The sequence below is a fragment of the Coloeus monedula genome (genome assembly GCF_965178545.1).
Source record: "Coloeus monedula genome assembly, chromosome: 2".
In the NCBI taxonomy this organism is placed as follows: Eukaryota; Metazoa; Chordata; class Aves; order Passeriformes; family Corvidae; genus Coloeus; species Coloeus monedula.
In genome coordinates this window covers 116,563,407-116,579,690 of record NC_138782.1, presented here as the reverse complement: position 1 = coordinate 116,579,690, position 16,284 = coordinate 116,563,407, and the positions used below count along the sequence as shown (strand labels likewise).

At 42.2% G+C, this 16,284-nt stretch overlaps 1 protein-coding gene across 1 annotated transcript in view; it reads left to right on the top strand.

The window, feature by feature from the left end:
- PKHD1 (PKHD1 ciliary IPT domain containing fibrocystin/polyductin) overlaps positions 1–16,284 on the top strand; it is a gene marked incomplete at its 3' end in the record, with an annotated part of 237,744 nt that overhangs the window by 135,402 nt on the left and 86,058 nt on the right. The window contains exons 49-51 of the mRNA XM_082276787.1: positions 7,270–7,335; positions 8,660–8,779; positions 15,931–16,068. Coding sequence (XP_082132913.1) covers positions 7,270–7,335; positions 8,660–8,779; positions 15,931–16,068 — 324 coding nt within the window. The remainder of the gene's footprint in view (positions 1–7,269; positions 7,336–8,659; positions 8,780–15,930; positions 16,069–16,284) is intronic.

Sequence of the window (16,284 nt, the reverse complement as noted above, 5' to 3'; positions counted from 1 at the left end):
GCCAGGAATTTGGCCAGCATTATAACCACGTAGTTTATTAGGGTCCTGGTCTTAATTCTGTGTCCTGGCCCTGTTTAAATACAGTTCAGGTATAGATTGGCTACTATAAATTTAACTGTTGTGTCTAAGCCGTGCCAGAGACCATGTCAAGTATTTACTGAAAGAAGAAAAATGTTTTATTATTTCAGTTTACTAACAGTATAAATTTGTTCTTTTGAACAAATTGACTGCTTTTCAGTTTGCATATGCTGAATTGAACTGTCAGAGCAGCATGGGCAAGCTCAGAGGATGGCATCAGTATCTTGGCCTCTGCTGTTGAAAACAGAGGAGATGACAGTCTTGGGAAGACTGGGACAGAAGTGATCTGACTGGCATATGTCCCTCTTGCATCACAGATACTTTCTTATCCTTCTCTTGCCTTACTTTCATCTTGATTTTTATTACATGAAGAGCTTGTTGTGTCTCCTCATTTAACAGAGAGAGAAACAATCATCCAAAGTACACAAGGGGAAATTTATGAAAACACCTAACATGTATAATTCATGCTGTGAACATTTTCTGCTAGGACTTTTATAGGAGTAAGATCAATAATTTAGTGTCGGGTACCTAATATCTAAGCTGTCAGTGTAGGGTGAAAGTTTGAAACAAAGCAAGCAGATTCCTGGCCCTGGTGTGAGATTTAATTTCTCTCCTCTCCACTGTGCAGGCTGAGAGGGTGAGGTTAATTAGCCAGCAGAGCAGACTCATGGCATGTGGTGGACTTTCCATCACTCAGGGTCCTTAGATGATGCTTGGCCGTCTTTTCAGGGAAATATGCTCCAGCTCTGCGAGAAGCTATTAGAAACCTCATGAGGCGAGATTCATGCTCCATAGGAGGTCAGAGAAAGCTGCCACAATAGTCCCTTCTGGCCTTAAAACCCCACCAGTCCACCCACCGACCCGGAGAGGACAAGGCTTGAAGGTCTGGCCTGCAGAACATCTTCCCACATAACTCTGCGAGTTGGCTTTTTAAGAAATTTTTTTTTTTTTAATATTTTATTTACATTTAACTATATGAAATAATTAGCCAACTAATTAATCCCGTTTACAAGCTTTGTCGGATTCTTCAGCTGTCAGTCATGCCCGAGCCCGGGGCCGGCGTTGAGTCTTAGCTCCCTCCTTCATCAGACTTGGTCTCCATGGCTACAGGCTGCATCTGCTGACACCCCACTCTCTATTTACTGCTTAATTAAGAATTTCACGCTCAGCCCTTATCTGCTGCTAAGAACAAGAACACACTGTTAAGAAACTCCAAATTTAGGCTGCTGCACAAGGAAAGCCTTTCTTGTTGTCCTGACTGCGTGGAGCCTCTTTAACTACCCTCTTGGCAACTGCGCTGCCACCCTTCAATCAAAAATCATTAAATGGGGCAGAGATAATGAGCATGTAGCATATCAAAAGGAGGATGTTTGCTCGGGCTAAGGAGGAAAAGCTGTAAGGGTCTATAAGCAGCCGCCACTTCAAAGGGAGAAGGGGCTGATAAAGAGTCATTTGTTCCTGTTTGACTTATGTAAAAGGTCTGGTATGTCGCAGCCCCGTCTAGCAGACGCGGGTCCCCCCTCTCCCGGCTCGTGTGTCAGCGCTCGGGCAGCTGGGCGCAAACAGCATCAGCCCAAGCATATAATCACTTGACTCCGCGGCGACAATGGCCACTTGTAGGGGGTGGCGGAGGGAGGGCTGGGGGACAATGGCGAGACAATTATTGCAGCTGCTCGGGAGGGCCATAATTCTTCCTGCCCAAAGTCGGCGGCTCTCGCGGGGCGGAGGGGAGAGCTCCAGCCTATTAGTCATCCTCCAACTTTTGGAAGCACTTCGGTGGGGTTTCGACAGCTGCTGGTGTACCACCTCTTTGCAATAATTGTACATTCTGGCAGGGGTCAACTCACTTTTGACCCTCTGCTTTTGTGCCTTTCAGAAAGCCTTTTAGGGCAAACTGTGGGGAAGTGGCAGGGGTGCATTACATCCAAAATTAACGTCGGTAAATACGGATCAGATGCCAGCTCATTCACGAGCAGGCTCCTGAATTCACACAGCCTTTTACTCAGGCCTGCATGGGGGAGAAAAGGGGGAGAAGGGGAGGGAAAACCCCGTGACTGAGAAGATATTGTTATTCAAACGAAGCAGGCAGCTGAATGAAGCCACCTTGGCCAGAAGTTTGCATCGGGCTCAGGCTTTCTCCGTGCCCTCTTCCATCCAAAATTGCCTGGCGTCCTGCAAGTGTTTGTTTATCTTTGGGGGAGAAAAAAAGGTCTGTCTAACACAAAAGGCAAGAAAATAGACCGTATGGAGGGGATTAAAGGAGTTAAGTTGCACTGATGGCTGGAGTTCTGTAAATGAGGCTTGGGAGCAGGAGAATGCAGGGGGTGCTGAATGGAGGGAGAACTAATTGTAATGGAGAATGTTTCTGTTATGTGGGCAATGATCCTATTAACAAAGATAGTCACTGCTACCTACATACATGAAACTCTGTTAACCAGCCTCTAAGCCCTTTGAAAATCACCTTTTCAGACCATTTTAAAGGAATCTGCATCGAAGGACTGATTACCCCATGTCCCTGCAGGATGTTGGGTGAAGCAGAGTCAGAGAGCTTGAAACATCCCGTGCCAGTCATTTCTACATCACCAGCTTTGCTTTGACATGATTCATAGTATCACTCTGATTTTCTCTGGGACACCCTGTGTCTTAAGAGAAATGACCCTCAAAGGTCACTGTGGACCTGCAATTGTGGTGTGACTCTGGAACACTCATGGGCTTGGCTCAACCACATTTCAGGAGAGTGAAACATGATATGACCATGCTGAATCAAAAAAACCCCACTTATTGTAACAAGGGTGGTGGAAAAAAACATCCCACTGGGACATCTGGGATATTTTTAGGAGAAATATCCTTTGTAAATTGCAATAATAACATTATGAGCTTTTTAAGTCTGTTACAAATTTCAGCATATGGTGCCACAGTGTGGTACTGCTCCTTGGTTAAGGACTCTGGGCAATACTGGAACTGGCTAAAAACCAGAGAGATGTTTTGTTCAGAGAGATTTTGTTCACTTTTGAAATGTTTAAACCATTTTCTTTTGGAATGAAACAAAGTGTTGGCTTCCTTCACCTCCAGATTTCTCTTGGCTCTTTTTTTTTTTTTTTTCCTAAAATTGAAGTGCTAGACAGAAACATTATTGAAAACATCACTGAAAGGATTATCAAATTTTTATTTATCCCAAATACATTTTTCAGTAGACACAACTTTTATGGAGATGGGTCATCCTGCTGACTTTGCTCAAGCTACTCATGTGTGAGTTGTTAAGAGGGCCTGAGGCTCAACCTCATTACTGCTGTGTCAGAAGCAAGTTTACAATTTCCATAGTTCTTAAAAAAATAATTTGATTACACTTATTGTCTTTTCTAGATTCCTAAAGAATGATCTCACTTCCATTAGGCTCTGTGGGTTTCTGTAATCGCTTTGTATAGGAGGAAAAACTCTCTTAAGAATATTTGTTTCTAATATTAAAATACAGAAAATAAATAAACACAGATATTTTCTGCAGCCCTATTGCTTGGGGGTAAAGGAGAATCCTAGGTGAAAGACATGAAGAATGGAGTTAATTCTTTACAGAGGACTGATTGTACAGGGATGAGTCTTTTCTTCCAGCCAGATAACACTCACCCATACCAGCTGTTTCAGAGGGCCAGTTGACCAGGTGGAGGCTACTCAGTGGCCTCCATGAAATGAAAGTCAGTTCTCAGCAAAGGAGTGGCCCTTGTAATCACAGAATCATGAAATGTTTAAAGTTGGAAAAGACCTGCAAGGTCACTGAGTCCAACCTGTGGCTGATCCCCACCTTGTCACCCAGACCAGAGCAGAGGGTGCTGCATCCAGTAATTTTTTTAGCAGTTCCAGGAGTGGTGACTCTACAAACTCCCTGGACACTCTGTAGCAGTGCTTAACCACCCTTTCCAAAAGGAAATTCTTCCTGATGTCCAACCTGCACCTCCGCGGGCTTAGCTTGAGACCATTTCCTCTTGTCATGTTGCTAATTACCTGGGAGAAGAGACCGACCCCCACCTGGGTACAACCTCCTTCCAGGGTGTTGTAGAGAACATCGAGGTCCTCCCTGGGACTCCTTTTCTCCAGGCTGAGCCCTGCCAGCTCCCTCAGTTGCTCAATTTTTGTAATAGACACGAAGAGACAAAACAACCAGGAGGGTGGGTGAGCTCATGTCCTTCTGGTGTGGAAGCAGAGAAAGCAGAGATTGTAGCAGTTGCAGAAATGAGATGATGAAATGCCCTTTTAATCCTGCCAGGGTTGATTTTTTGACTACGTGATGTCTGCAGGAGGAACTTTATGGAAATGACAATCTGCTGTAAGCAAGAATCTGTGTCCATCAACCCATATATATATATATATATATATATATATATATAATTGTATCTATCTATTTATATGCATATAAAATAGTTTTCTACACCGCTTCTCCTTACTTTGGTGCCCCCATGATATCATATTTCCGGGTATCTCCCATAACAGATCCTCACAGAGGATGACGAAACACCCTCTCACAGGTTCTCCAGTTTCTGGAGGTGTGTCTCACTGTGTTGTTGATTGTGCTGTCTAAAAAGTTTTGATTTCCCAGTGATGGATGTTAGCTCAATTGATATTAAATAGCATGGAGCTGCTTGTTATTTGTAAGTCAGGCTATTGGAGCCATTTATCCTAGTTTCAGCCCTTCCTAATATCCACAGGCAAAATTCCGAGTCACTGCAAAGCTGATAAAAGACTGAGTTGCTCCTCCTTCATGTTCACTCAAGGAGCCCTGAACCAGGAGAAAGTTACCAGGAGTATCATCCAGAAGGCCTATATTTATGATTCACAGCCCAAACATCCAGGAGGAGCCGTAATAAGGCAGAAAATTGATGAGCCTTATAAAGGTTTTATACAACTAAACCCTGGAGCCTTATAACTACATTTTGCCAAGAGTCACCTTAATTCAATGTTTACTAATGACGTCCTCCATCTGTAGTGCCTGTATCTCTTCCTGTCCTGCAAAACCCAGTGATAACGTACTCAGCAGCAAAACAAAACCACCAGAAGGACTGTGTCACTGCAGCCTTGATTAATCCCAACGCCTTTATCTTTCTTGATCAGTTTTTAGGATTGGGAAAAAGCAACAAAACACCGCTGATTCACAACTGTTGCACTTTACATAAATTGATATTAATAATTGTGGAAGTTACAAGGACTTGGAGAATTCTGAGGAGAATTCTGTCCCTGATTCCTATGCTCACGTGAAGGGTATAAATAACTCACAATGGTTTGAGTTGTCATGCTCTGTGGTGGGATGACACTTCAGCTATGAGAAACTTTTATTATTGCCCTGACTCTGGACAAGGCAAAGATAAAGCTCAGTGCTGAATTAAGTCTCAATGGTTCCTTTCTTCCCTGTGTAAGGGGATTGAACCCCTTTATGAGGTTTATGCACCATATTGATCAAGTTTTATGTCCCCTCAGGATTTAATTAGAACAGCTTTTCCCTGAACAATACAAACATCTTTAATTAGATGATTTCACTCTAGTGCCTGCAAAAGTAAGCAAAAAAAAAAAAAAAAAAGAAAAAACCAACCCCAACAAACCTCACAAAATATATTTAGGCAAAAAAGGATAGTGTCAAGGCTTGGTTGTCTTGTTTTTCCTAAGCCTATCAGCTTTGGCACTTGGTTTACCCTGTGTAGGTGAGACGAAAAACCACCATAACCATAGAAGTGTGCACAGATATATTGTCTGAAAGCCACAAGAGCCGTGTCAGAGACTTTAAATTAGCAGTTTCATGTCATATTTTCCCCTCAAATGTTCACCTTGTGGCCACTCAAGGCATGATGCTGTTCAGTGTGAGCTCTGTGTGATGGTTTGGGGCAGACTGACTTGACTGATTTATGGATCAGATCCCGGCTACCATTGGGAGAGAAGGTGTCACTGAAGAACAGGGCTGAGGCACCTGATTACTAATTAATCAGACATGAGAAAAACCTCATGGAATCAGTTTCTATTTAATTATGGAAGCCTCATTTGGCATAGGAGCATATGCTGCTAACTCAATCGAGTGCTTTCAACTGACATCAAATAGTAATTATCAGAAAGAATCAAGTTTTTTGATTATTCATACTAATTTATTGAACACTTAAAATTAATGAACCTCAGTTATTTTAAATTTGCTCAGTTGCACTGGGAGTAAAGGAGGGAGGTAGGGAAGGACGGGTTTCACAATTTAAAAGTACAGAGACTTGTTTAAAGATAAAATAAGTAAATTACAATATGGCATGAAATCCCATCGGTGGGTTGACACACACAGAGGAAAGTTCCAGGCATGTTCTGGAACTGAGGAAAGTTCTGACAATGGCTTCATTGATACAATTATTCTTCCCCCCAAAAAATCTTCCAACAACACTTTAGGGTCACCATAAGGGGCTGGACAGAGGATAGGAGATTTATTTGTTTGTCAGAGTGTTTCTATTTTAACCTACAGTTGTTCCAGTCTGGTGACTGAAAGGAAGTGTCTTTATATGCCACTGAAGATGAAGAGGAGGTGGGATTTCAGCAGGGTCTGAAGCAGCTTTCTCCTGCTTCTCTTTGATTTGCATTATCCTGGCCCTTCTCCTGCTGACAATACATGGGCACAAAGGTTACCACTGTGATAATTGCTGCTGACCCCTTTTCACAGCAGAGAACACAGGGTCCCTGTCTACAGTCTATAAAGTCTGACTAATTAAAGCATTTCTTTCAGATAGCAGATTTTGGGAGCAAAAAAAAAAAAAAAATCAAAATCGAACTACAAAACAAAAGCTGTAATTCGCTGTTTGAGCCAGTCAATATATTATGCATTCAATGGTGTGATATCACTTGTGTGAGTGGAACTGCTGTGGATTTATAGTGGGATAAATGAGATTCGAGTTCCAGCCTAGAATTTCCGATTGTTGAATGTTTTCTTTTTAGCTGTTTCTAATGAGTTGTCTTGAGACCTTCCATATCTGTAAATTAAAGTGTGTTTGTTTAATCCTTTCTCAAAGTACAAAAAAAGGACAAAAAATGCTTAGAAAACATGTATAGTTGCTCTTAAAAAAATGTTTTTGTAAGAAATGTATGATGTTGTCAGGAATTCATGGGTAGCAATTGATTTAATAATTTTTTTGTGTGTTAATTTGAAAGGCCTTGCTGTAACTCCCTAAAATTCTCTGTGTTCAGTCACAGGAGCTGACTTAATTCAGGTCACACTGAAAGAGAAGGAAAGAGTGGCTTTACCCACCCCAGGTATGTGACGGTCTATGTCAGAAAGCCTTGGTATGGGAGTCACACCATTTCTTTTTTATGGCTTTTTCAGGAGTAAATTGCTATTTTTCACTTCAATATTTTGAAAATCTATCAAGCCAACAGAGGCTCTTGGTATTCATTGAAGCATTTCATGGAGCTCTATCTACCATTGCTCAAGATAAATGTGTGATTCCACAGTATAAAAGACTATAAACTTTTGCTGGGAAATACCACAGCAGATCAGAAAGGTCATGGAGAATGTAAGACTACAGAGTATTTTAGTGCTCCATAGTCTGATATTACTGCCCAGTTCCATGTTGAGTCAGACAGAAAAATACACCAGAGACAAGGGAGACCTCTAAATTTTTATATTTTTTGGTACTAGCTGCCTTGCTATGTTGTATATTAACAATAATCAATTATGTGGAAAAAAGGTTTAGAGACATTTTGACAGGGTGTTTCTCCCAGAACAAACAAGTGATGGAAAGACAGACCCAAACTTAGGGAACTCGACATGGGTTTAACTCTGTGTTTCCCTGTGCTGGCAACAGAGGTTTTTTTCTGCACCGCAACATTACTGAGCTGGGTCTAGCCCCCAAAATCTAAGCATGAGCTTACTCCCATGCTTTCAATCCCCAATCAAGCTTTCCTCAAGAAAAAGAATGCCAGAATTCTGTTTACAGTGGAAGGACAGCAGTAGGTGCTTGCAGAGGCCTCCAGAGGGAGGCCCTGCCTGCGTTAGTCTGGGATTTACTAAACTTAGTGAGCAAGATTTTCCCTTGAAGGCTTTTCTTCCTCTCCTGTGGCAGAACAAACTTAAGGACAATTAATTGATGGAGCCTGGCTCATTAGCTCTCTAAAATACAAGTGCAAGTCCAGCATCTGCATTTTGTGAACTCAGTTTCTCCCAATATTTTCCTGATGCTAAGGCTGAGGAGTTTTCTTTTGGGTTGAGCTGAAAATGAAATTTTTCAGGAAGGAGCAGGAGTTTTCATGTGTCTTGGTCAAGCTGCTTTTCCAAGGCAGATCTTGGTTCCCCCCTTGGAATGGGAAAACTGCTTTTCTGGGTGTTAACAAGGCTGAAAGAGTTGACCACTCATTTAAAAAAATCTTTCATACTTTAGGAAAGTATGGAAATTCCCATTTCTGGGAATTTAATCAAGCAGTTTTCTTTAAGCATGGAAAATAACATAAAGCAGTTAGTGTTGCTTCATCAGTGACAAAAGGAGGATGTTAATGTCACAGATGCTTGACTATCAAAGAAATGGTAATTCTTCTAGCTACAGAAAATAATAATTCTGTCTTTATATGTCCTGTTTTGTAGTTCCTTCTGGTGCTGTCTGGAAATGGTCACACCCAGAGACATGGAATGATGTGGGAAAAGGCTGGGGTGGATCCAACGGCAGCATCCCAGGCCCCGGGGAAGACGTCATCATCTTGCCAAGTATGTGAGGAAGGGCAGGTGGTTAACTTCTGTAGAAGTTCTGGGCTCTGCCTAAGCTGGGATTTATATTTGTGTCCCAACATGGGCTCCTTGGCACTGGTGGCCATTCCAGTGTGTGCAGGACTCCTTATTTGTTCCTTGTCATACAGACTGCAGTACAAAAATGTAGTTTTTGGAAGAGAATGATAATTCTTTTCCATTTTCACATACACACGAACAAAAGCACTTATACTGACTTTAAAGCTGGAATATGTGCAGGGATCTTAATTCAGAAGAGAATTTGTAAGACCCAGAACCACAACTCACACAGAGCTCATCTCTTGATCCATCTCTGTCTGTGTTTTGTGCAAGGATAATAATTTACTTTTCTGCAATTGCTTCACCTTCTGTTTTATTTTCCTGTTGCAATTCCTACTTATCAATGGTAATCTCTCAGACCATTTGCCATGGATGCCTCCTAGACATTTTAGCTTACGCCTGTATTTCAGCTTGTATTTCAACCTGAGTTACATTTAAGCCCCAGCTCATTTTACGACATTACTGCATGAAAACTGGATTGTAGTAAATATATTAGGGAATTTGCAATAAAATCTGGAGAAAAAACTTGTGATAACCATTTTACATAAGAGCTGACCCTCCTTTGATCAGGAAGCTGGACTACATGAGGTCCTGATGGCCTTTCCAGATATAATGATTGAATGATCCCTTGAATGTTGTTTGATATGCACCTGAAATATTCTGGAACTTGATGCTGTTTCCCTCTCATTTTTTTGAAAACAGTTAAGTTTCTCTACCTATGACAGCTTCACTTCTGGAAATGTGGATAACAACGCTTCCTATCTATTCCTCTCCCACCTGGTTTTGGTTTATGGCTTTTGTGGAAGGAAATGTTTGTGTTTGTATTTGGGTATGGAGCCTCAGTCATGGTTAGAGTTTCTCTGGCTTGTGTCATTAAAGAATATATATATATTTATGTATGTATGTATATATATAATTGCAGGTTACATTCAGAATTGTGATCCACCTTCAATATATATTTAGTTTAATCGTCAATTTTCTGATAAATATAAAAAAAAACCCCAAAACAACGCTGTACTTTTTAAAATATTACTTTTCTTCACTTTTGGGGGGAGCTTACATTGAGCTGAAGAGTAGGAAAGGTTGGAGTTCAGGGAAAATGTCTTCATGAAAAGGGTGCTCAGGCATTGGAAGGGGCTGCTCAGGGAAGTGGTGGAGTCCCCATCCCTGGAGGTGTTCATGTCTGGATGTGGCACTCAGTGCTCTGGGCTGGGTCACAAGGTGGTCACAGGTTGGTCACAGGTTGGACTCAATGTTCTTGGAGGTCTTTTCCAACCTTAATGATTCTGTGATTCTGTGATAACCAGTTCACCAATAACAGCCCATGACTGTCGTATGACCAGAACATTCCAGTCTTCAACATCCTGTGTCAGATGCAGGTGTGAAGAGGCACAGAGGTAAATCACAGTTTACACAGAAGCAGACAATAACAAATGAATAAATAAATAGGTTTGGCTGAGTGTTTGGGGTTCTGTTGTTTAGATCAGTTCAAGAGAGTGGAAACTGAAGGATGTTTGTGATGCACAATGAATAAAACTCCTCTGTGTTTCCTGCAAAGGTGAGGAGCTGGAGCATGTCCAGAGAAGGGCAATGATGCTGGGGGAGGGTCTGGATCACACTCTGAGACACATAGTGGGGTTCTTGGGGCTGTTCTGTTCGGGGCCAGGAGCTGGACTCCTGGTGATCCTTGTGCGTCCCTTCCAACCCAGGTTATTCCATGATTCTGTGGTTCTGTAAAAAAATCTCTTTGTTCCCATCACTAGAGTAAATGTGTGTGTTGGTTGATTGAAGAAGCTGCTCTCCTCTCCAGTGCCTTTCTGGAATCCTCCTTCAATTTTATCCCAAGAACACAAATAAGAACACAAACACAAGCTGTCTATCACACCATCTATTTCATTGCATGTCTGCCTTTTCTGGTCATCCTCTCTATTTTATTTCTGCTCTCCCTCTTCCTTCCTGCTGCTTTGGAGGTGCTGAGATACTCACTGGCATTGGAGCAAACAGATACATTGTCTTAAACTGGAGTCATGGTCCTCACCAGTGTGATAAGGGAACTGGATTTGTTGCTCAAATAAATGCATTTTAAATGAAGTTAGGCAAGATTAATTTTCTGTCCATTTCTCATGCTTTGCTTTGCTGCCACAAGTGTTCAGGTTCCACTTTAAAGGAAGTCAGCCCCTTGCTCGGATCCGAAATCTAAAATTAAATCAGAAATTTTAAAACGTATGTTTAATTGTAGCATTTTATAGATGTTTCCTTTCCCATTTCCACTGGTTTGTGCAGACCCTGCTGAACTCAGAATGACTCCAGATGGCTTCAAAAAAGTGAGAGTTTGTTCTCATGAGAAAGAATATTCTACAAACCATCCGAATTCTGTGCTGCTATGCACACCTAAATAAGTTTTTGTGATTCACTCCTGGCAGGATGCAGCTGTGTCTTAGTCTTTGCTGTCTTTTGGTTACTTAAAATTCTCTTCTGCGAGCCATCTACAATGATTTTCTGGTTGAAAGCCAAGACATGAGCCTGCTTCTGGTATTCTGTGCATGACTGGCTTAGTCCTATAAGCCCCCAAAGAACAGTTTTAGAGCCAGAAAAGCAAATAATACAAGCTTAATGCTCATTTCTAGTGTGAAGAAGTGCAGGAAAAGACTTTGGTCTGACACTTTGGTCTGACACTGTTGAAATCTTTGACTGAATGTGGATTCCTAGAGCTCACTGGAGAACTGGGGCACTACCTAAATTTGGCTATTGAAATCTTCAATTTGCTTATTTAACAAAATAAGCAAAATTGCATCATTAGGGCCACTTCATGGGCTGGACTCAGGAAGGTTTGAAAAGGTAGAAAATACCTCTCTTAGCAAAATATACATATCCGAAACTAGGTTTTTGTGTTCTTGCTGGGTGTTTGCTTGCCACCTAGAAATCTGGCAAACTTGAAAATTGGGGTTGTGTACTAAGTTCTTCCTTTTTTTGACCTGTTTGACTTCACAGACTCCTTAGTACGAGGATGAATGTCACTTGTAACAGAGGTGGGTCCCTCATGTTAAAGTGACTTTTAGTGACTTTTAGTGTTGGTGGGTTGCTACAGTTCTCATCAGAGTCTGTCTCCCCAGTGGATATGAGTCTCTTCCAGCTTGATCCGGAAATCCTCAGCTCAGGCTGCCACAACTTGAGCTTTTATCCCTGGAGGTTCATCCTCCAGAGCCACAGCCATCCCACAAGGACCTCTCACATGCATCAGGCTTCAGCAGCCCCAGCACCTTGGAAAACAAGCCGCAGGAGTTTAGTCATGCCATTCCAGCAGCCAGCAGTGGCATTAGCTTCCCAAAGCCCTGAGATTTGCAGGGCTTTGGTTTATGGCTTTTAGTGTGACACACTCCTGATGCAGCGTGCCCTGGGTGGAAAGAGAATGTGTTATAATTCCAAGCAAAGGAATGCTGTTTTGAAGGGTATTGATATGATATCATGTAGCCTCTGGCAATTTCTATCTTCCTTTTTTTCTTTTTCTTTTTTTTTTTTTCCTCCAGTAGTGGAATTCACTCTGTTCTTCATTTTCTGATTTTGATTTTCTTTGAAGTTTTTCTGTTTGAAGAGATGAATGCTGGAGTACTGTATCCCATATAATAGCTCCTCTGTTGTGCCTGATTTCCATTCAATGGCATGCTATGGTGTTTTATACAGCAATGTGGCTGATCAAAGGCATTTTGTGTCATTGCTGGAGTCATTAGTGACTTCTCAGTATTGTACATCTGAACATTAAGACTCTGGCATACCTGTGAGCTTTTTGTCTGAAGAAAGTGTATGTACAATGAAACACTGCCCTGTTTTCAGGCTCAAACTATGGTTTGCTGAAAGTGGTTTCTTGCCCTTGTATTAATATTTTCATGGGGGAAAAACAGCTCCAGTTTGCCTTTCTCTGAAGGTAAATCCTTTGAGCTGAGTGACCTAAAGTTTATTATTTTAACTGCTAAGTCATATCTCCCTCTACGAGGTAAATGAGCGTTTCTGTAAGGAAGTTGCCTTTGAATCTGTTTGCTTTCCTCAAGAGTAGAAAGATTTTTTTCCCTGTCAAAGGAGTGTTCTGTTGTTTCTAGAGAGCAACATTTCACCCTCTGAGGACTTCACACTCAAATCATCACACCCCAGAGTGCTGTCCTTTTAAACTGAGGAAACTCTATGTTGGCAGAGATATCTCTGAGTGGGGGAATTTCTCACTCCTGTGTTTCAACGCTCACACACAAGATGCCACAGTTACAGAGCAGTCAGCATTTCCTTTACCAAACCTTTTTTAGAAAGATGTGCAACTCAGCAAAAATCTCTTTTCTAGACTGAAATGTGACATATAAATGGCATGCCTGGGAGCGCTGCTGCTTTTCCTTGTAAAAATGTTTCAGCCTGTGTTTGATGAATATACTTACGGCCTTTGTCAACTGCAGCTATTTGCCACATTCTTGAGCTGTGATTTCACAAACTAGATTCCCCTTCTGTCTGAGAGATACCATTTTAGCAACATCTCCCCTCTTATTCTCCTCTCTGTTTCATATCCTCACATCCTGAGCCTTCCCTTCACAGCTCTGCAGGGCATGGGACTGTACCTGTCCTCTAAAGAGACTATAGACAGGAGTCTCTTCATGACTGTAAAAACATATTAAGTACTAACAGCATAAGATTTAGGGGGAAAAGAATTTCACTTGCTCCGTATAGACTTACTTCATCTGAATGCTGTGAAAATTTTGTATTCTTGAAAGATGTTTCAGCCCAAGGGTTCAGGGAATTTGTTTTGGGATGAGGGGTTCGGGTTAACCATGGCTTGCTGCTGTACTTGGTGTAGTCCTTGAGAGCAGATGTCCTGGGCTTTCAGGGTGCTCATGGCCAGAGAGAAAGGATAAAAAGACAGGGGGAAAAGGAAGAGGTGGGGTAATTGAGTCACAGGGATAAAGGCAGGAACATGTATGTAGGAGACAAACAAGTCTGTAAGCAGAGCCACAACTCCAGACCTGAAAATACAACCTGAAATAAAATTTTCCTTTCCCTGGAGGTTGTGAAACTTCCGGGTTGCAAAACTAAGGAGTCAAAAACTAGGAAATGCTACTATTAAAGACAGCCTACTAATATTTTCTTTCAATCTACTTCTGAGAGTACAGAGGTAGGTTTTCACAGAATCATATTGATTATGTTTCCTGCAAACAGAGCTTGGAAATATTCTTAAACCTTTGTGCTAAGTAGTTTGGGTTGGCCCCTAATTACATGATTTTTGGGAAAGGACTTTCTCTGTGCTACCCATTGTGTGGGTACACATTTGTGTTCCCATCCAACGCAGTTGCCAGTGTCCACAGGCAGAAGTGAAACCATCAAGCAGCTGAACCACTTCCCAAAACACTTCATGGCTCTTATATTCCCCAGAAACTGGTTTCAAGTGTCCCATTCTCAAGTCACTTCCCATTGTCCACTCTGTCAAAATCCACTCCAAAAATATGCATGCTCCTTAATCTCTCTTGTTTTGTATATCTATGCCTTGCAATAAATGCATATGAAAACAATGAAAGTCACAGAAAATCTCTGTGTAGGGTGGGGTTGTCATTTTGTTGAAATTTTTTTTTTTTTGCAATCTGTTTCTATGAAAGTCATGATTAGAACACATTATTGAGCCCCTTGTTAGGGAAACACCTTTCTTTTCCTGCTTCCAGGAACACCCAGTGACTGAGAGATGCACCATACCTGGACACTGTTACTCTTGCCAATAATGAAAGAGGATGGCAACCACAGTTTCAGGACCAGAGCTGTTTTCCAGTGCAATCAACTGAGAAGCTCTTAGTGACATCCAAGAACATTAGATGGGCCCGGAGGGTGGAGTTCACCTCTGTGCAGTGTTCTAGCTCTAAATGATCCACCATTTAGATCCTTGCTCATCTCCTACTTGGAACACTTAAGGGGCATTTTAAAGGTTCCCAGGCTGCAGACTTACAGCTTTAGGAAGCAGCGGTGACATTGCCATTGTGCTCAACCCACAACAGTCCCCACTCAGTTCTGCAATATAAGAATATCCCTCTTGCTTTCTCCTTAAGGATCTGAGGGAATGGTGCTTCTCCTGGTCATTGTTAACTAATTTTAGAGGGGAATATGAATACAGAATGGAGGAACTCATGATGGACCTGGCAATGGTCTCAGGTCTTTTCCAACCTTAATGATTCTGTGTTTCTGTGAGCTCTGGCTTCCTGCAGGTTGTGTTGGTGTAAGCAAAGCTTTCCTCTTGGATGGTGAGGAAGAGGTGGGTTTTCATATACAAAACCCGGGAGAGCAAATCCAAGCTGCAAAGAGGGAGAAGCAGTGACAGGGAGTCAGTGGAGGTAGTTCATGGCGTGTGGCTGCAGTTTGTCACACTGATCACTGCTGTTGACAAATGGGGGACTTGCAGGCCATTTGCACCCCGAAGCACTTAGTTGATAGTGTTGGACTTTTTTCACTTCCTAGAATCCCAGAATGGATTGGGTTGGAAAGAACCTTAAAAGTCACCTCATTCCAACCCTCCAGCCATGGGCAGGGACATCTTCCACCAGACCAGGTTGCTCCAAGCCCTGTCCAACCTGGTCTTGAACACATCCAGGGATGTGGCATTTTTTTGTTCTTGTTTTCGTCAATTCCATGAGGAAAAAATGGGAAAGATGGTGAGAGACTATTCACGAGGGCCTGGAGCGACAGGACAAGGGCAAATGGCTTCAAACTGAAAGAGATTAGGTTTATATTAGATATTGGGAAGGAATTATTCCCTAAGAGGGTGGTGAGGCCCTGGCACAGGTTGCCCAGAGAAGCTGTGACTGCATCCCTGGAAGTTCAAGGCCATATTGGAGGGGGCTTAGATCAACCTGGGCTAGTGGAAAGTGTGGTATGGAGACAAGACAAGATGGTCTTTAAGGTGCCTTTCAACCCAGATCATTCTGTGATTCTTTGAGAACCAATCTGAATAACGCAAAACTCAAGCCAAGCTGAAATTCTTCACCACCATGCCACACTTTTTGGCAAGTAGTTTTGGCAGGCTGCCATTGGCCTAAACAACTCTCTGCTTTGTTTCTCAGATAGGACTATCCTGGTGGATGTGGCTCTTCCCCCTCTGAGAGGACTCTACATCCTGGGGACCCTCGAGTTCCCCAGCAACGCCAGCAACGTCCTGAGCGCAGCCTGTGTCGTGGTGCTGGGGGGTGTGCTGAGAGTGGGTGAGTGAACAGCTGATCTTTGGGATGCCTGGGGTTTATTTCTGTTCTTGATAGGAAAAAAAAAAAGTATGGAGAAAGACTTAGTATGTCACTATACACCTGCTGTCCAACCTAATGCCCCGTGGCTGTCTGGATATCTGCAGTTTGGACACCCAGAATTCGTGTGAAGCATGATGATTATCCACTGGAGCTAATTACCTATTCCTTTAATAGCAA